Source organism: Bubalus kerabau, chromosome X (assembly GCF_029407905.1).
Source record: "Bubalus kerabau isolate K-KA32 ecotype Philippines breed swamp buffalo chromosome X, PCC_UOA_SB_1v2, whole genome shotgun sequence".
Taxonomy (NCBI): Eukaryota; Metazoa; Chordata; class Mammalia; order Artiodactyla; family Bovidae; genus Bubalus; species Bubalus kerabau.
Window position 1 is genome coordinate 102,644,570 of NC_073647.1, and position 22,997 is coordinate 102,667,566.

General features: G+C 41.6%; 1 protein-coding gene and 1 non-coding gene across 7 annotated transcripts in view; both read left to right on the top strand.

Moving 5' to 3' along the window:
- LOC129639648 (zinc finger protein 81) overlaps window positions 1–22,997 on the top strand; it is a 151,684-nt gene that overhangs the window by 80,959 nt on the left and 47,728 nt on the right. For all 6 annotated transcript variants that reach the window (XM_055564793.1, XM_055564792.1, XM_055564791.1 and 3 more), the window contains one exon: window positions 15,660–15,786. In XM_055564793.1, coding sequence (XP_055420768.1) covers window positions 15,660–15,786 — 127 coding nt within the window. The remainder of the gene's footprint in view (window positions 1–15,659; window positions 15,787–22,997) is intronic.
- On the top strand, window positions 10,620–10,691 carry TRNAL-AAG (transfer RNA leucine (anticodon AAG)). Its single transcript has one exon. It is a non-coding gene; the product is annotated as a tRNA-Leu (tRNA).

Sequence of the window (22,997 nt, forward strand, 5' to 3'; positions counted from 1 at the left end):
GGCATGATAGACTGTAGAGGGACTGAGCCATAAGACGTTTCAGTTCTTCCCATTCTTTTGCAACAAGCGTCACAGCCCCTCCTGCTCCTTCCTCGCTCAACCATCCAGCCAAAGCTGTAACCATGTGCCTGGCTTCTGCTCATACTGGTCATGAGTTTCTGTCCCCCTGCCCTGTGTATGGATGCTCACCTCTGAAACTATTCTCTGAGTAAGTGTTGTGAACCATTTCTGACCTTCCCCAACTCTTAGTACAGGCATCCCTCATTTTAATTGTGCTTTGTTTTATTGTGCTTTACAGATATCTTGAGCTTTTTCTTTTTTTCAGTTCTTTTCTATCATAGTTTATTGCAAGATATTGAATATATTTCCCTATGCTATATAGTACGTGCTTGTTGTTTATCTATTTTAGGTATGGTATGTGCATCTCTTAATCCCATACTCCCAGTTAACCCTGCCCACTTTGGTAGCCATTAAGTTTGCATTCTGTGTCTGCTTCTGTATTGTGTTTTATTTATTTATTTTTTTAACAAATGGAAGGTTTGTGGGCAACCCGGCATTCCGTGAGTCTGCTGGCACCATTTTTCCAATAGCATTTCCTCTCTGTGTCACATTACAGTAATTTTTGCAATATTCCAAACTTTTTCATTATTATTATAATTGTTTTGATGATCTATAACCAGTGATCTTTGATGTTACTATCAATCCATGAGTCTAGGATTGCAAACTTAGATGATAAATATGTGTTCAGACTGCCCTGCTTCCTGTCTCTCTCCCTCTCCTCAGGCCTCTCTTTCCCTGAGACATAATAATATTGAAATTAGGCCAGTTGATAAACTTATAGTTGCCTCTTAAGTGTTCAATTGAAAGGGAGAGTCTCTCACTTTAAAACAAAAGCTAGAAATGATTAAACTTAGTGAGGAAGGCGCATCAGAAGTTGAGGTAGGCTGAAAGCCAGGCCTCTTGTACCAGTTAGTGAAGTTGTAAATGCAAATGAAAAGTTCTTGAAGGAAATTCAAAGTGCTGTTCCAGTGAACACATAAGTGATAAGAAAGAAACAGCCTTATAGCTGATACGGAGAAGCTTTTAGTGGTCTGGATAGATCAAACCAACCACAACATTCCCTTAAGCCAAAGCTTAATCCAGAGCAAGGCTGTAACTCTTTTCAGGTCTGTGAAGCCTGAGAGAAGTGAAGGAAGCTGCAGAAGAAAAGTTTGAAACTAGCAGAGGTTGGATCATGAGGGTTAAGGAAAGCTGTCTCTGGAACATAAAAGCGCAAGATGAAGAAGCAAGTGCTAATATAGAAGCTGCAGCAACTTATCCAGAAGATCTAGTTAGAGTAACTAATAAAGATGGCTACACCAAACAGCAGTTTTTCACTGTACATGAAACAGCTTTATATCAGAGGAAAACACCATCTAGGACTTTGATAGTTGGAGAGAAATGCCTGACTTCAAAGATTCTCAGGACAGGCTGGCTCTTTTTTAGGGGATAATGCAGCTAGTAACTTTAAGAAGAAGCCAGTGCTCACTGACCATTCTGAAAATCTTAGTGCTCTTAAGAATTATGGTAAATCTACTCTGCCTGTCCTCTGTAGGTGGAACAACAAAACCTGGATGGCAGCACATCTGTTTACAACATGGTTTACTGAATATTGTAAGTCCACTGTTGAGAACTATTGCTCAGAAAAGATTGTTTTCGTAATATTACTACTCACTGGCAATGTAGCAGTACACAAAAGCTATAATGGAGATGTTGTTGTTCTTGCTCAGTTGCTCAGTTGTGTCTGACTCTTTGTGACCCCATAGACTGCAGCACGCCAGGCTTCCTTGTCCTTCACTATCTCCCAGAGCTTGTTCAAATTCATGTCCATTGAATCAGTGATAGACATCTAACCATCTCATCCTCTATCATCCCCTTCCCATCCTACCTTCAATTTTTCCCAGCATCAGGGTCTTTTCTAATGAATCGGCTCTTCACATCAGGTGGTGAAAGTATTGCAGCTTCGGCTTCAGCATCAGCCCTTCTAATGAATATTCAGGATGGATTTCCTTTAGGATTGACTAGTTTGATGTCCTTGCAGCCCCAGGGACTCGCAAGAGTCTTTGACTCAAAAGCATCAATTCTTTGGTGCTCAGCCTTCTTTATGGTTCAACTCTCACATCCATACATGACTACAGGAAAAACCATAGCTTTGACTAGACAGACCTTTGTAGGCAAAGTAATGTCTCTGCTTTTTAATATGCTGTCTAGGTTTGTCATAGCTTTCCTTTCAAAGAGCAAGAGTCTTTTAATTTCGTGGCTGCAGTCATCATCTGCAGTGATTTTGGAGCCCAAGAAAATAATGTCTGTCACCGTTTTCATTGTTTTCCCATGTAGCCCATGGGACTGGATACTATGATCTTTGTTTTTTGAATGTTGAGATTTAAGCCAGCTTTTTCACTCTTCTCTTTCACCTTCATCAAGAGGCTCTTTAGTTCCTCTTTGGTTTCTGCCATAAGGGTGGTGTCATCTGCATATCTGAGGTTATTGATATTTCTCCCAGCAATCTTCTTTCCAGCTTGTGCTTCATCCAGCCCAGCATTTCACATGATGTATTCTGCATATAACTTAAATAATCAGGGTGACAATATACAGCCTTGATGTACTCCTTTCCCAATTTACAACCAGTCCGTTGTTCCATGTCCAGTTCTACCTGTTGCTTCTTGGCCTGCATACAGGTTTCTCAGGAGGCAGCTAAGGTGGTCTGGTATTCCTGTCTCTTTAGGAATTTTCCAATTTGTTGTGATCCACACAGTCAAAGGCTTTAGCATAGTCCATGAAGCAGAAGTAGATGTTTTTCTGGAATTCTCTTGCTTTTTCGATGATACAACAGATGTTGGCAATTTAATCTCTGATTATTCTGCGTTTTCTAAATCTATCTTGAACTTCTGGAAGTTCTCAGTTCACATACTGTTGAAGCCTGGCTTGGAGAATTTTGAGCATTAGTTTGATAGCATGTGAGTTGAATGCAATTGTACTGTAGTCTGGACATTCTTTGACATTGCCCTTCTTTGGGATTGAAATGAAAACTGACCTTTTCCAGTCCTGTGGCCACTACAGTTTTCCATATTTGCAGGCATACGAAGTGCAGCACTTTAACAGCATCATCTTTTAGGATTTGGAATGGAGATGTACAATGAGATTAATGTTTTTGTGCCTCCTAGCACAATAGCAGTTCTATAACCCATGGATCAAGGAGTAATTTCAGCTTGCTGCTGCTAAGTCACTTCAGTCGTGTCCTAATCTGTGTGACCCCATAGACGGCAGCCCACCAGGCTCCCCCGTCCCTGGGATTCTCCAGGCAAGAACACTGGAGTGGGTTGCCATTTCCTTCTCCAATGCATGAAAGTGAAAAGTGAAAGTGAAGTCGCTCAGTCGTGTCCGACTCTTAGCGACCCCATGGGCTGCAGCCTACCAGACTCCTCCGTCCATGGGATTTTCCAGGCAAGAGTACTGGAGTGGGGTGCCATCGCCTTCTCTGAATTTCATCTTAAGTCTTATTATTTAAGAAATACATGGCATTGAAACATATATAATATCATATGTGAAACGAATCACCAGTCCAGGTTCAATGCATGATACTGGATGCTCGGGGTGGGTGCACTGGGATGACCCAGAGGGATGGGATGGGGAGGGAGGTGGGAGGGGGGTTCAGGATGGGGAACACGTGTATACCCGTGGCAGATTTATGTTGATGTATGGCAAAATCAATACAATATTGTAAAGTAATTAGCCTCCAATTAAATAAATTTATATTAAAATAAGTAAATAAATAAAAAAGAAATGCATCTCATAATGCTTTAGCTGCTATAGGTAGTGATTTCTTGGATAGATCTGGGCAAAGGCAATTGAAAATCTTCTGAAAAGGATTCACCATTCTAGATGTCATTAAAAGCATTCATGACTCATGGGAGGAGGAGTCAAAACATCAACATTAACTGGAGTTGGGAAGATGTGGATTCCAAACATCATGGTTGACTTTGAGGGTTTCAGGACTTCACTGAAGGAAGTAACTGCAGATATTAGAAATAGCAAGAGAATTAGAATTTGAAGTAGAGCCTGAAGATGTGACTGAACTGTTGCAATCTCATTGTGAAACTTGAATAGATGAGGAGTTGCTTCTTATGTGTTTGGAAAGAAAGTGGTTTCTTGAGATAGAATCTACTCCCAGTGAAGATGCTGTGAAGATTGTTGAAATGACAACAAAAGGTTTAGTGTATGACATAAAGTTAGTTGATAAACAGTGGCAGAGTTTTAAGAGGATTAACTCATATTTTGAAAGTTCTATTATGAGTAAAAGGTGTCAGGCAACATCAGATGCTGCAGAGAAGTTGTTCATGAAAGGAAGGGTCAGTGAGGCAAACTTCATTTGTGTCTTATTTTAAGAAATTGCCACAGCCACCCCAACCTTCAGGAACCACCATCCTGATTAGTCAGCACCCATCAACATCAAGGCAAGACCCTCCATCAGCAAAATGATTGTGACTCACCAAAGGCCCAGATAAGGGTTAGCATCTTTTAGGAATAAGTGCTGTGCTATGCCCAATGTTCAACTCTTTGCTATCCCTTGGATTGTAACCCACAAGACTCCTCTGTCCATGGGGTTTTCCAGGCAGAATACTGGCGTGGGTTGCCATTTACTTCTCCAGGGGGTCTTCCTGAACCCATTGTCTCTTATATCTCCTGCACTGGGAGGCAGATTCTTTACCTGGGAAACCCTTTAGGAGTAAAGTATTTTCTTTTCTTTTTTTAAATTAATTTATTTTAATTGGAAGATAATTACTTTACAATATTGTGGTGATTTTTGCCACACATCGACATGAATCAGCCACAGGTACACATGTGTCCCCCCATCATGAACCCCCCTCCCACCTCACTCCCCACCCCATCCCTCTGGGTTGTCCCAGAGCACTGGCTTTCAGTGCCGTGTTTCATGCAATGAATTTGCACTGGTCATCTCTATTACGTATGGTAATGTACATGTTTCGATAATATTCTGTCATATCATCCCACCCGTGCCTTCTCCCACATAGTTCAAAAGTCTGTTCTTTACACTTGTGTCTCTTTTGCTGCCTTGCATATAGGGTCATCGTTACCATCTTTCTAAATTCCATATACATGTGTTAATATACTGTATTGGTGTTTTTCTTCCTGACTTACTTCACTCTGTATAATAGGCTCCAGTTTCATCCACTTCATTAGAACTGACTCAAATGCATTATAACTGAGTAGTATTCCATTGTATATATGTACCACAGCTACCTTATCCATTCTTCTGCTGGTGGACACCTAGATTGCTTCTGTGTCCTAGCTATGGAAGATAGAATGGTGAAAATAAATGAAGCAGAGAGGGAAAAAAAGAAAAAAGAATTAAAAGAAATGAGGACAGTCTGAGAGACCTCTGGGACAATGTTAAGTGCCCCAACATTTGAATCATAGGTGTCCCAGAAGAAGACAAAAAGAAAGAGCATGAGAAAATACTTGAGGAGATAATAGTTGAAAACTTTGCTAAAATGGGGGAGGAAATAGCCACCCAAGTCCAAGAAACCCAGTCAGTCCCAAACAGGATAAACCCAAGGCAAAACACCCCAAGCGAACTAACAAAAGTTAAACACAAAGAGCAAACATTAAAAGCAGCAGGGGAAAAGCAACAATAACACACAAGGGGAATCCCCATAAGGATAACAGATGATCTTTCAATAGAAACTGTTCAGGCCAGAAGGGAATGGCAGGACATACTTAAAGTGATGAAAGAGCCTACAAGCAAGATGACTCTACTCAGCAAGGATCTCATTCAGATATGAAGGAGAAATCAAAAGCTTTACAGACAAGCAAAAGCTGAGAGAATTCAGCACCACAAAACCAGCTCTTCAACAAATGCTAAAGTATCTTCTCTAGACAGGAAACACAGAAGAGATTCATTTAAATTAACCCAAAACAACAAAGTAAATGATAACGGGATCATACTTATCAATTATTACCTTAAATGTAAGTAGGTTAAATACTTAAGCCAAAAGACAAAGACTGGCTGAATGGATACAAAAATAAGACCCTTATATATGCTGTCTACAAGAGACCCACCTCAAAACAAGGGACACAGACTGAAAGTGAGGGGCTGGAAAAAGATATTTCATGCAAATGGAGACCAAAAGAAAGCCAGAGTAGCAATACTCATATCAGATAAAATAGACTTTGAAATAAAAACCATGTTAAGAGACAAAGAAGGACACTACATAATGATCAAAGGATCAATCCAAGAAGAAATAACAATTATAAATATATATGCACCCAACATAGGAGCACCTCAATACATAAGCCAAATGCTAGCAAGTTTGAAAGGGGAAATTAACAGTAATACAGTAACAGTGGGAGACTTTAATACCCCACTCACACCTATGCATAGATCAACCAAGCAGAAAATTAGCAAGGAAATACAAGCTTTAAATGATACAATGGAGTTAGACCTAATTGATATCTACAGGGTATTTCACCCTAAATCAATGGAATTCACCTTTTTCTCAAGAGCACACGGAACATTTTCCAGGATAGATCAGATCCTGGGCCATAAATCTAGCTTTGGTAAATTTTAAAAAATTGAAATAATTTCAAGCATCTTTTCTGATCACAATGCAGTAAGATTAGATGTCAACTACAGGAAAAAAAACTATAAAAAACACAAACATATGGAGGCTAAACCACACACCTCTGAATAACCAGCATATCATGGAAAAAATCAAAAAGTAAATCACAATATGCATAGAAACGAAGATGAAAACACGACAATCCAAAACCTGTGGGATTCAGTAAAAGCAGTGCTAAGAGGGAGGTTCATAGCAATACAAGCCTACCTCAAGAAACAAGAGAAACCAACTAAACAACCTTTAGGAATAAAGTATTTTTAAGTAATTAATTTACATTGTTTTTAAAGATACAGTGCTGTTGAACACTTAACAGACTACAATATGAATACAGTTATAATAAATGTAACTTTTATAATCACTGGGAAACCGAAAAATGCGTCTCACTTTATTGCGATATTCACTTTATTTTGGTGATCTTGAATACCCACAGTGTCTCTGAGGAATGCCTGTACTAGTTGTCACATAAGGTGGACTTGAGACTGAACACAAGATTGGTGAGGAAATCCCCCACTTGGATAAGAATTAGGACTAACCATAACACTGTGTTCAGGCAGCTGTCTTTAAACCTGCTTCATGGTACTTGGTATGTAATCATTTTTCCAGTTCCTCCTCATTCAGTTCAGTTCAGTCACTCAGTCAGGTCCAACTTTTTGCGATCCCATATACTGCCACACTTCCTGTCCATCACCAACTCCCTGAGCTTGCTCAAACTCATGTCCATCAAGTCAGTGTTCTCCTCATTGACTGGCAATAAAGTGAAGGACCATATATTGAACATACAATTTGGTCAACATTTCCACTACTGATTCCAAAGACTTTACTCAAATCTCCTTAATTTGTCTCTGTTAGTTTTCTATTACTGCTGTAACAAACTGCCATAAAGTTGGTGGCTTAAAACAACAGAAATTTTAAATCTTGTAGTTCTGAAGTCCTAAATGGATCTCACTGGGCTAAAGTCAAGATGTTGGCAGGAATGGGTTCCTATTTTTTTTTAATTTTATTTATTTTGTCTGTGCTGGGTCTTCGTTGGTGTGTTGCCTTTTCTCTAGTTGGGGCGACTTGGGGCTACTCTTCGTTGCAGTGTGTGGACTTCTCATTGTGGAGGCTTCTTTTGTTGCAGAGGATAGACTCCAGGTGTGTGGGCTTCCTTAGATGCGGCACATGGGCTCAGTATTTGCGGTTCCCAGGCTCTAGAGCATGGGCTCAGTAGTTGTGGCACATGGGCCTAGTTGCTCTGCAGCATGTGGGATCTTCCCAGATCAGGGATCAAACCTTGTCTCCTGCATTGCAAGCAGATTCTTTACTACTGAGCCACCAGAGAAACCTGGATGGGTTCTTTTCTGAAGGCTCAAAGGAAAAATCAATTTCTCTGCTCTTTCTAACTTTTAAAGGCCACACATATTCCTTGATATCATTCTCTTCATCTTTAATACCAGCAACAGTCAGTTGGTTCTTCTCATGCTACATCACTCTAAATTTCTCTCCTACCTCACTCCCACACTTTTAAGGACTCGTTACATTACCCCCACCCAGACAGTCCAAACAATCTCCTTGTTTTAAGGTCAGTTGATTAGCAAACTTAGACATCCTGGAATGTGAAGTCAAGTGGGCCTTAGGAAGCATCACTACGAACAAAGCTAGTGGAGGTGATGGAATTCCAGTTGAGCTATTTCAAATCCTGAAAGATGATGCTGTGAAAGTGCTGCACTCAATATGCCAGCAGATTTGGAAAACTCAGCAGTGGCCACAAGACTGGAAAAGGTCAGTTTTCATTCCAGTCCCAAAGAAAGGCAATGCCAAAGAATGCTCAAACTACCGCACAGTTGCACTCATCTCACACGCTAGTAAAGTAATACTCAAAATTCTCCAAGCCAAGCTTCAATAGTACGTGAACTGTGAACTTCCAGATGTTCAAGCTGGTTTTAGAAAAAGCAGAGGAAACAGAGATCAAATTGACATCATCTGCTGGATCATCAAAAAAGCAAGAGAGTTCCAGAAAAACATTTATTTCTGCTTTACTGACTATACCAAAGCCTTTGACTGTGTGGATCATGATAAACTTTGGAAAATTCTTCAAGAGATAGGAATACCAAACCACCTGACTTGCCTCCTGAGAAATCTGTATGCAGGTCAGGAAGCAACAGTTAGAACTGGACATGGAACAACAGACTGGTTCCAAATAGGAAAAGGAGTACGTCAAGGCTGTATATTGTCACCCTGCTTATTTAACTTCTGTGCAGAGTACATCATGAGAAACCCTGGGCTGGAGGAAGAAGAAGCTGGAATCAGGATGCTGGGAGAAATATCAATAACCTCAGATATGCAGATGACACTACCCTTATGGCAGAAAGTGAAGAAGAACTAAAGAGCCTTTTGATGAAAGTGAAAGAGGAGAGTGAAAAAGTTGGCTTAAAGCTCAACATGCAGAAAACTAGGCTCATGGCATCCGGATGGTCCCATCACTTCATGGCAAATAGATGGGGAAACAGTGGCAGACTTTATTTTCTTGGTCTCCAGAATCACTGTAGACAGCGACTGCAGCCATGAAATTAAAAGACACTTGCTCCTTGCAAGGAAAGCTATGACAAACCTAGACAGCATATTAAAAAGCAGAGACATTGCTTTCCCAACAGAGGTCCATATAGTCAAAGCTATGGTTTTTCCAGTAGTCATGTACACATGTGAGAGTTGGACCATAAAGAAGGCTGAGCGCTGAAGAATTGATTCTTTTGAAATAAGTCAGACAGAGAAAGAAAATTCCATATGATCTCACTTTATGTGGAACTAAGAAAAACCAAAGACAAACAGCTCAGAGATACAGAGAACAGTTGGTGGTTGCCAGAGGCAAGAGTGGGTGGTGGACAAAAGGTGAAGAAGTCAAAAGTTAACAAACTTTTGATGATATACAGCCTTGTACTCCTTTCCCAATTTTGAATCAGTCCGTTGTTCCATGTCCAGTTCTAACTGTTGCTGCCTAGCCTGCTACAGGTTTCTCAGGAGACAAGTGAGGTGATCTGGTATTCCCATCTCTTTAAGAATTTTCCACAGTTTATTGTCATTCACACAGTCAAAGGCTTTAGCGTAGTCAATGAAGCAGAAGTATATGTTTTTCTGGAATTCTCTTGCTTTCTCTATGAGCCAGTGAATGTTGGCAATTTTATATCTGGTTCCTCTGCCTTTTCTAAGACTAGCTTGTGCAACTGGAAGTTCTAGGCTCACATACTGCTGAAGCCTAGCCTGAAGAATTTTGAGCATTATCTTGCTAGCATGTGAAATGAGTGCAACTGTATGGTAGTTTGAACATTCTTTGACACTGCGCTTCTTTGGGATTGCCCTACTTTTCCAGTCCTGTGGCCACTGCTGAGTTTTCCAAATTTGCTGGCATATTGAGTGCAGCACTTTCACAGCATCATCTTTTAGGATTTGAAATAGCTCAGCTGGAATTCCATCACCTCCACTAGCTTTGTTCATGGCAGTGCTTTCTAAGGCCCACTTGACTTCACACTCCAGGATGTCTGACTCTAGGTGAGTGACCACACGATCATGGTTATCAGGGTCATTAAGACCTTTTTTGTATAGTTCTTGTATGTATTCTTGCCACCTCTTCTGAATATCTTCTGCTTCTGTTAGGTCCTTACTGTTTTTGTCCTTTATCATGCTCATCCTTGCATGAAATGTTCCCTTGATATCTCCAATCTTCTTGAAGAGATATCTAGTCTTTTCCATTCTATTGTTTCCTCTATTTCTTTGCATTTTTCACTTAAGACCCTCTTATCTCTCCTTGTTATTCTCTGGAACTCTGCATTCAGTTGAGTATATCTTTCCCTTTCTCCCTTGCCTTTTGCTTCTCTTAACTCAACTATTTGTAAAGTCTCCTTAGACAAACACTTTGCCTTCTTGCATTTTTTATTTCCTTTGGGATAGTTTTGGTCACTGACTTCCCTGGTGGCTCAGACGGTAAAGCGTCTGTCTAAGATGCAGGAGACCCGGGTTCGATCCCTGGGTTGGGAAGATCCCTTGGAGAAGGAAATGGCAATCCACTCCAGTACTATTGCCTGGAAAATCCCATGGTCAGAGGAGCCTGGTAGGCTACAGTCCATGGGGTCGCAAAGAGTCGGACACGACTGAGCGACTTCACGTTCACGTTCACGTTTGGTCACTGTCTCCTGTACAGTGTTACAAACCTCTGTCTATTGTTCTTCAGACACTCTGTCTGCCAAATCTAATCCCTTGAATCTATTTATCACCTCCACTGTATAAGGGATTTGACTTAGGTCATACCTGAATGGCCTAATGGTTTTCCCTACTTTCTTCAGTTTAAGCCTGAATTTTGCAATAAGGAGCTGATGATGTGAGCCACAGTCAGCTCCAGGTCTTGTTTTTGTGGACTGTATAGAGCTTCTCCATTTTTTGCTGCAAATATAATGAATCTGATTTCAGTATTGACCATCTGGTGATGTCCATGTGTAGAGTCAGCTCTTGTGTTGCTGGAAGAGAGTGTTTGCCATGACCAGTGTGTTCTCTTGAGAAAACTCTGATAGCCTTTGTCCTGCTTCAGTTTGTACTCTGCTGGAGTCCAGCTCCAGCAGCCAGGGAATCAGCCTGAAGGGATGAGCGGTGTCAGCAAAGAAGGATGTAGCCAGTGATGTAGCCTCTGACTGGAGGTTCGGGACTACATGTTTATTTCAAGCATCAGGTCTTCTTTTATACTTTGACAAAAGCATTGGTCAGAGGTTTGACATTTTCAGTTCCCCCTCACCCAGATGATTGTCTCATTGTTGCCCTTCAAACAGAGTTCCTGCTTCAGCGATTAGCTCAGAATCCTGTTTACTTGTGATTACATTGTAACTCATGCCACATTCCTCAGTTTATTTCTTATCTTTCTAAATCCTGTTTGCCCCTAGTAACTTAAGCTCACTATCTCCTAAAAAGGCTTCTAGCTATTCTTAATGATTCCTAAACCCTAAGCTCAGCAAACTTCCTTTGCCATAAACATTCCCCTCACAAACAGGTCTCAGATAACAATCCTTCCCATGGCTTCAAGCTGTGGCCTACATGCTCATCCTGGAACATTCTTTATAAAAATCCTTGAACAAATGTCAATGGTTACTTTATAGATTATTTTCTGGGCACAACTGCAGAAGGCTTTGTGCTTTCTCATGCTTCTCTCAAGAACAATAAGCACCTTAACATTCTTTCCAGCCAACTCAACTGAAGAAAGGAAAGAGCAAGTCAGAATCACAAAAACCTAACTCCTTCATCCCGGGACCATGCCTGCGGGATGAGGAGAGGGGGTTGGGGCCGTGCCTCCATTTTGTCAGTAATGCCTAACACGGCTCCTGACAGTACTCCAAAGCCAAATTTACCTGTTACTCCAGGTATCTCTTGACTTCCTACGTTTGCATTCCAACCCCCTGTGATGAAAAAAGACATATTTTTTTTGGTTTTAGTTCTAGAAGGTCTTGTAGGGCTTCATAGAACCATTCAACTTCAGCTTCTTCAGCATTAGTGTTTGGGGCATAGACTTGGATTGAATCATTTGCCCTGGAAACGAACTGAGATCTTTCTGTTGTTTTTGAGATTGTACCCAAGTACTGCATTTCAAACTCTTGTTAACTATGAGGGCTACTCCATTTATTCTGAGGGATTCTTGCCTACAGTAGTAGATGTCATGATTTTCTGAATTAAATTCTTCCATTCTGATCCATCTTAGTTCCCTGACTGCTAAAATATCGATGTTCACTCTTGCCATCTCCTGTTTAACCACTTCCAGTTTACCTTGATTCATGGACCTAACATTCCAGGTTCCTATGCAATATTGTTATAGCATCATTCTTTACTTTCACCACCAGATACATCCACAGCCTGCCTCTTCATTCTTTCTGGAGCTGTTTCTCCAGTCTTCCCCAGTAGCAAAGGGGGCTATGGATTTGGGGGGGTCTCATCTTCCAGGGTCACATCTTTTTGCCTCTTTGTACTGTTCATTGGGTTCTCATAGGAAGAATTCTGGACTAGTTTTCCATTGCCTCCTCCAGTGGACCACATATATCAGGTACATATAGACAAGGCTATGATTTTCCCAGTAGTCATGTATGGAAATGAGAATTGAACCACAAAGAAAGCTGAGTGCCGAAGAATTGATGCTTTCAAATTGTGGCGCTGGAGAAGACTCTTTGAGAGTCCCTTGAACTGCAAGGATATCAAACCTGTCAATCCTAAAAGAAAGTGAAAGTGAAGTCGCTCAGTCGTGTCCGACTCTTTGCAACCCTGTGGACTGTACTGTAGCCCGCCACGCTCCTCTGTCTATGAGGATTCTCCAGGCAAGAATACTGGAGTGCATTGCCATTTCCCCTCCAACGGATCTTCCTGACCCAGGGATCAAACTCAGGTCTCCCACATTGCAGGCAGATTGTTTACCCCTGAACCACCCAGTAAGCCTAATTTTACATTTCTGCTGACAGTGCATGAGTTCCGTTTTTTTCTATGTTCTCATTAACACTTGATATTTATTGTCTTCATAATAGCCATTCTAACAGGTGTGAGGTGATAGCTCACTGTGGTTTTGATTTGCATTTCCTGATAATTAGTGATGTTGAGCATCTTTACATGTACCTCCTGTTGGCCATTTGTGTGTCTTCTTTACAGAAATGTCTATTCAGATCCTCTACTTGTTTTTAATCTTTTTTTTTTTTTTTTGCTGTTGAGTTGTATGATTTCTTTACATATTTTGGATGTTGTTGTTGTTGTGTTAGTCACTCAGTAATGTCCCACTCTTTGCAACCCCATTGACTGTAGTCCACCAGTCTTCTCTGTCCATGGAATTCTCCAGGCAAGAATACTGGAGTGGGTAGCCATTTCCTTCTCTAGGAGATTTTCCCAACCCAGATATCAAACCTGGGTCTCCTGCATTGCAGGCAGATTCTTTACTATCTGAGTCACCAGGGAAGCCCCACATATTCTGGATATTAAGCCCTTATCAGACATAGGCTTTGCAAATATTTTTCCCAGTCAGTAAGCTGTCTTGTCATTTTGTGGAAGATTTCATTTGCTGTGCATAAACTTTTTAGTTTGGCATATTCCCACGGTTGGTTTTTGTTTTTGTTGCATTTGCTTTTGGTGTCAAATCCAAAAATTCATCTCCAAGACTTACATCAAGGAGCTTACCACCTATGTTTTCATCTAGAAGTTGTGTGGTCTCTGGTCTTATAGTTAAGTCTTTAATCCATTTTGAATTAACTTTTATGGGGGTGTAAGAGAGTGTTCCAGTTTCATTTTGTTGTATGTGGCTGTCCAGTTTTCCCAAACATTTATTGAAGACACTGTCCTTTCCCCCATTTTATATTCTTGGCATCTTTCTTATAAATTAATTGACCGTAAATGTGTGGGTTTATTTCTGGACTTTCTCTTCTGTCCCATTGATCTGTATGTCTGTTTTTATACCACAGTCAAGTTAGTTAACACATCCATCACCACACAGAGTTACTTTGTGTGTGTGTGCTTGTGAATTGGTGAGAACATGTAAGTTAATTTTTGTATATGGTGTGAGGTGTGAATCATGGTTTGTGTTTTCCTCCAAAACTTATTGTATCTATTTGTTCCAGCACCGTTTTTAAAAAAGACTTTCCTTTCCTGCATTGAAACACTTTGGCACCTTAGTCAAAAAACAGTTGTCCATATGTGTGCAAATCTGTTTCTGGACCCTCTATTCTGTTTCATTGATATATGTGTCTATACTTACATCAATACCATTCTGTCTGAATTATTGTAGCTTTATAGTAAGTCTTAATATTACATAGTATAAATCTTCTGTGCTAATCCTTGCTTTGTGTGTTCTAGTTCCTTTGCATAGCCATATAAACTTTTAACATCTCTGTTTCAGTTTTTAACAAAAAGTTAACAAATAATTGGTTGAAGAAGTAGAAGACAAATGAGTAAAGTGATATAAAATTTCAACAACACTCAATCAAGTTGATTTAAATATAGAGAACACTGAACCTATCAGTAGCTGAATATACATTCTTTTCTAGGGACGCCTGAAACATTCTTCTAGATAGACCATATGTTGAAATCATACAGAGTGTGTTTTCTGACAACTGTGGAATTAAAATTGATCAAACAAAAGGGCATCAAGAGAAAATGCCTATATTTTTAAAGACTAAATGAAAGCAGTAGTACAGGGAACTATGTAAAGTGAGAAAAAAGTGTACATGCTGGACTTCCCTGGTGGTCCAGTGGTTAATAGTCTGCTAGTCAAGGCAGGGGAGCATGTTCAACTGACTCTGTGCTCCACAACTACTGAACCCTTGCTCTAGAGCCCGTGAGACACAACTTCTGAGCCTGTGAACCCCAACCACTGAAGCCTGTGCACTCTATAGCCTGTGCTCTGCAGCAAGAGAAACCACTGCAATGAAAAGCTCTTGCACCACGAGAGAGTAGCCCCCACTTTGCCACAACTAGAGAAAGCCCACACACAGGAACAAAGACCCAGCACAAACATACATGCCTCCTTCAAAAAGCAATAAAACACTAACTTCCCGTTAACATGAGGAACTAAATAAGATAAACTTCAAATCCTGGACAAAATTATCATTTTTCCCCTTTTGATCACTTTATTTACTTTATTTATTTATTTTTATTGGAGTATATTTGCTTTGCAGTGTTTTAGTTTCTGCTGTACAGCAAAGTGAATCAGCTATACACACTATTATGTATAAGTAGTTATATACTACTATAGAAAACTAATGAAAATTAATTTTTTAAAATGAAAGACATATACAATGGATGGCAGAAATTTATAAGTACATATTTTTATTCTATACATTACGTGTAAGTAGGTATTTAAAAGGCATAGCCTATGGGGTATTATGGTAGAAATCCTAAAAGCATTTTTCTATCTTTCCTCTATCCTCCCATGCTGACCCGGTCACCTTGAATGGGATTGTGTTTAGAGGTGACAGTGTCCTTGGTGTTTGTTTACAGGTGTCAGTGTCCTTTGAGGACGTGACTGTGGACTTCAGCAGGGAGGAGTGGCAGCATCTGGACTCTGCTCAGAGGCGCCTGTACCAAGATGTGATGTTGGAAAACTACAGCCACCTCCTTTCACTGGGTAAGCCCTGTCAGAATGTGAATCTGCGAGGAACCTGTATGGATAAAAGTTTTGTCCGTCCAAGAAAATATGTTAATGTCTTAAACCACACTGTCTCTGACTGTGGCCTTATTTAGAAATAGGATCTTCCCAGAAGTAATCAAGCTAAAACAATGTCATTAGTTGGGCCCTAAACCAATATGACTGGCATTCTTATGAAAAAGAGAAGTGTAGACACAGACAAGCACAAACACTCAAGAGACCGTGCGGAGGCACACAAGGAAAAGATGACCATGTGATTGGAGGGATGCATCTATAGGACAAGAGGTGCCTGAGGCCACCAGAAACCAGGAGAGGGGCATGGAACATTTCCCTTCCTAGCACCTTCAACAAGAGCATGACCTGGCTGACATCTTGATTTTGGACTTCCGGCCCCCAGAACCACAAGACAAGAAATTCCTGTTGTTCTGAGCCACCCAGTTTGTGGTACTTTGTTACAACAGCCCTAGGAAACTGCAACTTACTGTACTGGGGAGTGGAGTGATATTATGAGAAACACCTAAAAAAAACATGGAAATGGCTTTGAATTGGGCAGCAAGTAGAGGCTGAAAAGATTTGTAGGGGTTTGATAGAAAAAGTCTAGATTGCCTCAAAGAAACCTGTGGTAGAAGTAGGAGTGTTAAAGGTGGCTTTGGTGAGATCTCAGATGGTACAGTCCATGGGGTCACAAAGATTCGGATACAAGTGAACACACACACACTGCCAGATGGAAGATAGGCATATGTTGTTGGAAATTGGTATAAAGGTAAATCTTATAAAGTGGCAAAGAATTTGGCTGAATTTTGTTCTCTTGGGTGGAAAGAACTTGTAAGTGATGAACTGGGATATTTAACTGAGGAAATTTCTAAGCCAAGTGTTAAAAGTGAAACTTGATTTATCCTTAATGCTTATAGTAAAATGCTAGAGGAAAGAGAATTTGAAGAAGGAATTGTTAGTAAAAAGGAACTAGAACATGAAGATTTTGAGAATTTTCAGCCTATCCATATTGCAAAATACGAGATGTACTCTGGAAAGGGCACCAAGTGTGTGGCTGGAGAACCAGTTGCTAAAAGGATTAGGCATGTGACTTGTAGATCCAATCAGCCATCTCAGCAGAAACACTGCCAGCTTGGGATGAACAGGGCAGAGGCAGGAAAAAAGGAAGGAAGGAAGACTGGATTTCTGGGATTCTCCAGCCAGGAAATAGGCTAGTAAAGCTATTTGGCAGTGAATATCTTCTAAGAAAAGCGATGAATGACCCTCCAAAGGGTTCAGAAGCCAGCAGAGCTCTCACTGCCACCACAGGCCCAGAGAGCACAGACTAGGAAGATGCAGGGTGACAAGCTGTCACCTCTTTGCTTCCAGAAGGTGAGCCACCTAGTTGATTCCAGGGCTAAGAGGGCAAAGCCACCACCTAGGGCTGAGGGTGTAAGGTCACCACATAGGATCTGAGGTCACATCTCTTAACAGTGACATGCTCTCTTGAACTCTCTCTTAAGCTCTCCCTTATGGTACTTGTTGACTATCAGTTTTGTTCCAGGATTTAGCTTTGGGTCTTCCCTGGTGGCTCAGATGGTAAACAACCTGCCTGCAATGCAGGAAACTGGCATTCAATCCCTGGGTTGGGAAGATTCCCCTGGAGAAGGGAATGGCTACCAACTCCAGGATTCTTGCCTGGAGAATTCTGTGGACAGAGGACCCTGTCACGTCCATGGGGTCTCAAAGAGCCAGACCCAACTGAGCGACTAACACTTTGACTTCCTTTTATTTAGCCTTACACCAAGCCCTGGTGGCTCAGTTGTAAAGAATCTGCCTGCCAAGCAGGAGATGCAGATTCGATCCCTGGGTGGGGAAGGTCCCCTAGAGTAGGAAATGGCAAACCCACTCCAGTGTTCTTGCCTGAGAAATCCCATGGATAAAGGAGCCTGGTGGGCTACAGTCCATGGGTGCAAAGAGTCAGACATGATTTAGCAACTAAACAACAATATTTAGATTACATGGAGTTTACTGCCCACTTTGGGCACATTCTCAAGCAATTCAACTCTGGGAAGACCCAGTCTCAGTGCTGCAAGGGTGGCTCTTGGCCTCACGCCATCCACAGGCTGAGCCTCCGTCAGAAGAACTTGGGCCCCTTACAAGCAGCACTGGAAGACAGGTCTACCATTTGCCACATTTTCTATGTCAGCGCTGGCTTCTTCTGTGTTCACTCACCTTTACTGAGGGAATCCTTGTTAAGTTTTATTTTCCTCCACTAACTAAAATGCTTAAATTCTGTGAGTAAATGGAGACATTGTAGCAAACCAAAAGTTGTTTCTCAGAAGGAGAGCAGAGGATGGCAGAGCTTAGCTCCAAAATCCTAGGACCTGTGCTGTGATTCGTCTCAGGGGAACTGCCAAAGCCTCCATCCCTGTGTCACTGACACTTCAAGCACCAATGGATCTGATGGGTCATGTGACCCAAGTGGCAGGGTGGCTTGTATGGCGGTCTGGACGTGTCACACAGGGCCTTCTATTCTGATCTCCACTCAAAATGGCAGCTTTTTGAATCACCTGGTAAATAGGCCAGAGTAGCTCATCCAGATGAGGACTGTGTTGCCTTTGATGTCCAAAGAGGCCCTAGGTGTTGGCCCTCTTTTTGCTTATGGAAGAGCCAGATGCAAAACTTATTCTTCAAGAGGTTAGAAGGAGTATCTCAACAAGCCCCCCACCACTGGACCCCTAGAAATCTCACTGAGCTAGAAGGCCCCTAAATTTATTTTCAGATTCATTTCCCGTCTCCTGACACACAGATGTCTTATCCATAAGTCTAGAGTAGTTTCTCACTCTTATCCACTAGGTCTAATAAGCATAATATCCATGTAATGGACCAGTGTGGGGTTCCTAGGTGGCGAAGAACCTGCCTGCTAGTGCAGGAGATATAAGGGACATGGTTTCAATCCCTGGGTTGGGAAGACCCCTGGAGGAGGTCATGGCAACCCACTCCAGTATTCTTACCTGGAGAATCCCATGGACAGAGGAGCTTGGCAGGCTGTAGTCCATGGGGTCTCAAAGAGTTGGACATGACTGAAGCTACTGAGCACACAGACATGTGATGTGATGTCTTGTGGAAGGGAAAATTGCCCAAGAACCCTACAGGTTAAATTATGACATAGGACTGGAGAGTTGATCTACCTCTGAGGCAGGACAGTGCAGGTATATAGTTGGCCTTGCCAATGGAAAGAAAACTGCTTTTGCTGGTCTCTACTAACAGTACTGTTTTTAAGAAAGGCATTTGCCAGATAAATATATACATGCTGAGTATCAAAGGATGTGTTCATTTGGTCAAGCAACAAAACTGTATCTGGTATAGCAGCTGCTGTTGGAGACACTACCTGGTTAAGTTCATGATAATCCACTGTCCTTCTCCAAGATCCATCTGTCTTCTGCACAGGCCAAATAGGCATGTTGAATGTAGTGGAATTACCATCCTTGCATCTTTCAAGTCCTTGCTGCTGCTGCTAAGTCGCTTCAGTCGTGTCCACCTCTGTGCAACCCCATAGACAGCAGCCCACCAGGCTCCCCCATCCCTGGGATTCTCCAGGCAAGAGTACTGGAGTGGGGTGCCATTGCCTTCTCCATCAAGTCCTTGATGGTAACACCAACCTCAGCAATCCCTCAGGAAAGCAGTACTGCTTTTGGTTTACTGTTTTCCTAGATGGAGACAGTTCTAGTGGCTTCCACTTGGCATTTTCCACCATAAGAGGCCTCACTCCATAGGTCAGGAGACCAATATGAGGACACTGCCAGTTGCTGAGTATTCTAATTATGCATTCCTATACCAGAGAAATAACCACGAGATGGGTTTAGGGATCCACTGAGCTCACTGTGTGTGATGGACCTGAGCTAAAACTCCATTGATCACTTCACTTTTATAAGCCCCAACTCTGTCTGGTGAGCCACAGTAATGTTTTGGATCTTTGGGAATTAGTGTCATATCAGAGCCAGTGTCCTATCTGGTAATATCTGGAAAGCCTCATTGCTTTTTCCCCAATGCAGAGGTACCCTGGTAAAGGGCTGTAGGTCCTTTTAGGAAAAGTTGGGAGAAATATTAGTGGTGTAAATTTTTGGCAGTGTCATGGGTTCATTCCTCCAGGGACCCAGCCTCCCCTTCATTCAGAAGTGTTCATTCTCATTGTATAAACTGACTCAAGTCTGAGAGCTGATTGAGGAGCTGGGATTCTGTGTTTGGATGTTTCAAGTTAGACTTCTTTTTGCTTGACCTAGAACTCTTTTCCTTCTACAGATCAAGTAAGATTTTAGTAAATTGCCCACCTATTTGTTTCCTATGGAAGTCATGATCAACTAGCCAAACTCACAGGTCTCTGTGAATCTTTTTGACAGCACAGAAGGTTTGGTTCATCCCTATGTAATATATATTAAAGACATGTGTGCCTTTTTTTTTTTTCTATTTGGCAGTAGGATAGCATAAGAGAAAGAAGTTTAAATCTCTAGCTGGCCACTTGTTGTATGAATAACTAAGCCACTTACTAGCTGTGTGACTTTGGAATTTTACCTCTCCAAGGCTTAGTTTCCTTGTCTGCTAAGGGGAATAAGAGGAGAGTTGGTTTGAAGACTAAATGGATTAATTCATCTAAAGTGCCCAGGGCAATGTCTGGTACATAGTAAATACTCAATATTCTTTTATTTTTTTGCTCTTAATTTGTTTATATGCATGTCCGTGAGCAGGTGAACCACTCTAAAACAGGTGTTATATTTAATGCTATCCCCCCATTCTCATATAGTATTAGAAGGATAGAGAGGTATAGATATATAACACATAAATATATGGTTGTGTAGCATAGTTTCTTAAATATCTGAAAACTGTCTTTTGCTAAATGTTCATACACTGTTTCTGTCCTGCTTTTCTTAGACTGTCCTAACTCTGCTGACTTCAAAGAAGGTTATCTCTTAAATAATAAAACACCAAGATAAAGATATGGGCTTCCCAGGTGGTGCTAGGGGTAAAGAACCAGCCTTCCAGTGCAGGAGATGTAAGAGACCCAGGGATTTGATCCCTGTGTCGGGAAGATCCCCTGGAGGAGGGCATGGCAACCCACTCCAGTATTCTTGCCTGGAGAGTCCCATGGACAGAAGAGCCTGGTGGGCTACAGTCCATGAGGTCGCAAAGGGTTGGACATGACTGAAATGACCTAGTATACACACACGCAAGGTAAAGGTTTGTTTTGAAAGATGTTTGAACTCTAATGAGTTGTAGAATGAATTAAAACAGTATTATAGAAATTTCTACCCTTATTTGTGAATTGGACTGTTCCGATTACTACTCTGACCCTGTGCTAACCACATCGACCTTGTATTTGGCAATCCAGTGCCTCCATTTGACCCCTGCCACACCAGGTTTGAACTTCCTTTGTGGCTCAGCTGGTAAACAATCTGCCTGTAATGGGAGAGACCTGGGTTCAATCCTTGGGTTGGGAAGATCCCCTGGAGAAGGGAACAGCTACCCACTATAGTATTCTGGCCTGGAGAATTCCATGGACTGTATAGTCCATGGGGTCACAAAGAGTCGGACATGACTGAGCAACTTTCACTTCACTTCACCCCAGGTTCCAGTTGCTCCCACTGCATTTAGGTTTTCCAGTTCAGTGGCAGCAGTTCCCACTGAAATTTCTGACCTACAGTGAAGAACAATCATAGATTATCGGGGGCCCCTCACAAATTTATTTGTCACAGTTGTCATGACTGATGTGTCTCTGGACCATCCTGGTGTGAGTGAGCAGATGTTTCTTGATAAATCTACTCTTAACATTCCAATCTCCCTAAGCCTTCAGATGCCTTTCTCTGTAGTACACCAAAGCAGTCCTAGAATTCCAGCTGCATTTATGTGGGCTGTGATTTGGTTCATGTTCCAGCCAACCAGCCAAATATACTGTCTGTACCCTTCCTAACCCCTCAAGTGGCAAGATTACATTCAGAATCTGCTTAGTGTACATATACTAAAAATTTCAGTCTGATCCAACTTTTTTCCTTCCATTATCCCACACATATCACCCAGATTTCTGTCCTTATAAATTGGACAAATCATGCAGTCTTTTGGAGTATCTCAGATCTTCTCATGGGTCGCACTTTGTATCTTACCCTTTGGGCCTTTGTTGTTGTTTAGTCCCTAAGTCATGTCCAACTTTTTGCAACTCCATGGACTGCAGCATGCCAGGTATCCCTGTTCTTCACTGTCTCCTGGAGTCTGCTCAAACTCATGTCCATTGAGTTGGTGATGCCATCCAACCATCTCGTCCTCCATCGCCTCCTTCTCCTCCTACCTCAATATTTCCCACATCAGAGTCTTTTCCAGTGAGTCAGCTCTTCGCATCAGGTGGCCTAAGTATAGGAGGTTGAGCTTCAGCATCAGTCCTTACAGTGAATATTCAGGATTGATTTTTTTTTTTTTTTTTTAGGATTGACTGGTTTGATCTCCTTGAGTTGGGGCTTGGTGAACTTAAGTCCATTTATAGGTCTAGAAGCAAAGACAGGTGGTGGCATAGATCCTGAGGGGAATCAGCAGTGCCTTACAAGGCAAGTCCCTCAGGGGAGGCCATTGCAGGCTCCTCAGGCAGACGGGTGTTTAACTTCTCATTTGAAAGTGGAAGGGCTGCTTCTACTGGTAAAGACTCATCCAAATTTAGAAGTGCAGTGTCCTCATACGTTCCCATTCCACTTTTCAGGATCCTGTTCGTTCTTCATCAGTGCCTTCCTTTAACAGCAGACACCCTGTGAGGTTGGGAATTCAATTTGTGTTGTAATTTAGCCACTCACATGTTGAGACTCTGGGTTTGGTTTTCAGTAAGCTCAGCAGCTCTGGAAGCTAACTTATTTTCAGGACAGACTGAGAAATTTTCAGGTCATTCATGTTATGCTTAATCTGGAAAATCAAACCCCTGAGCTCATCCTTTTCTTTCCCCACTTTGTCCAGTGCAATTAGGAGCAACTAGACAATCTTACTATACTTGTAAGTTTGACAAAGTTTCCAAGTATCAAATACAAGATCATCCAGAACCTCACCTCTTACAAGCATTCAATTAGGAGTATCCAGTGTTGATATTTTGCATATCTCTCTTGTCGTGTCACACCGCTGTCCTTACTACTGGAAACAGAGTCATTAGTGCTTTTGAATTTAATCAGAATAAAGAATCAATTCCA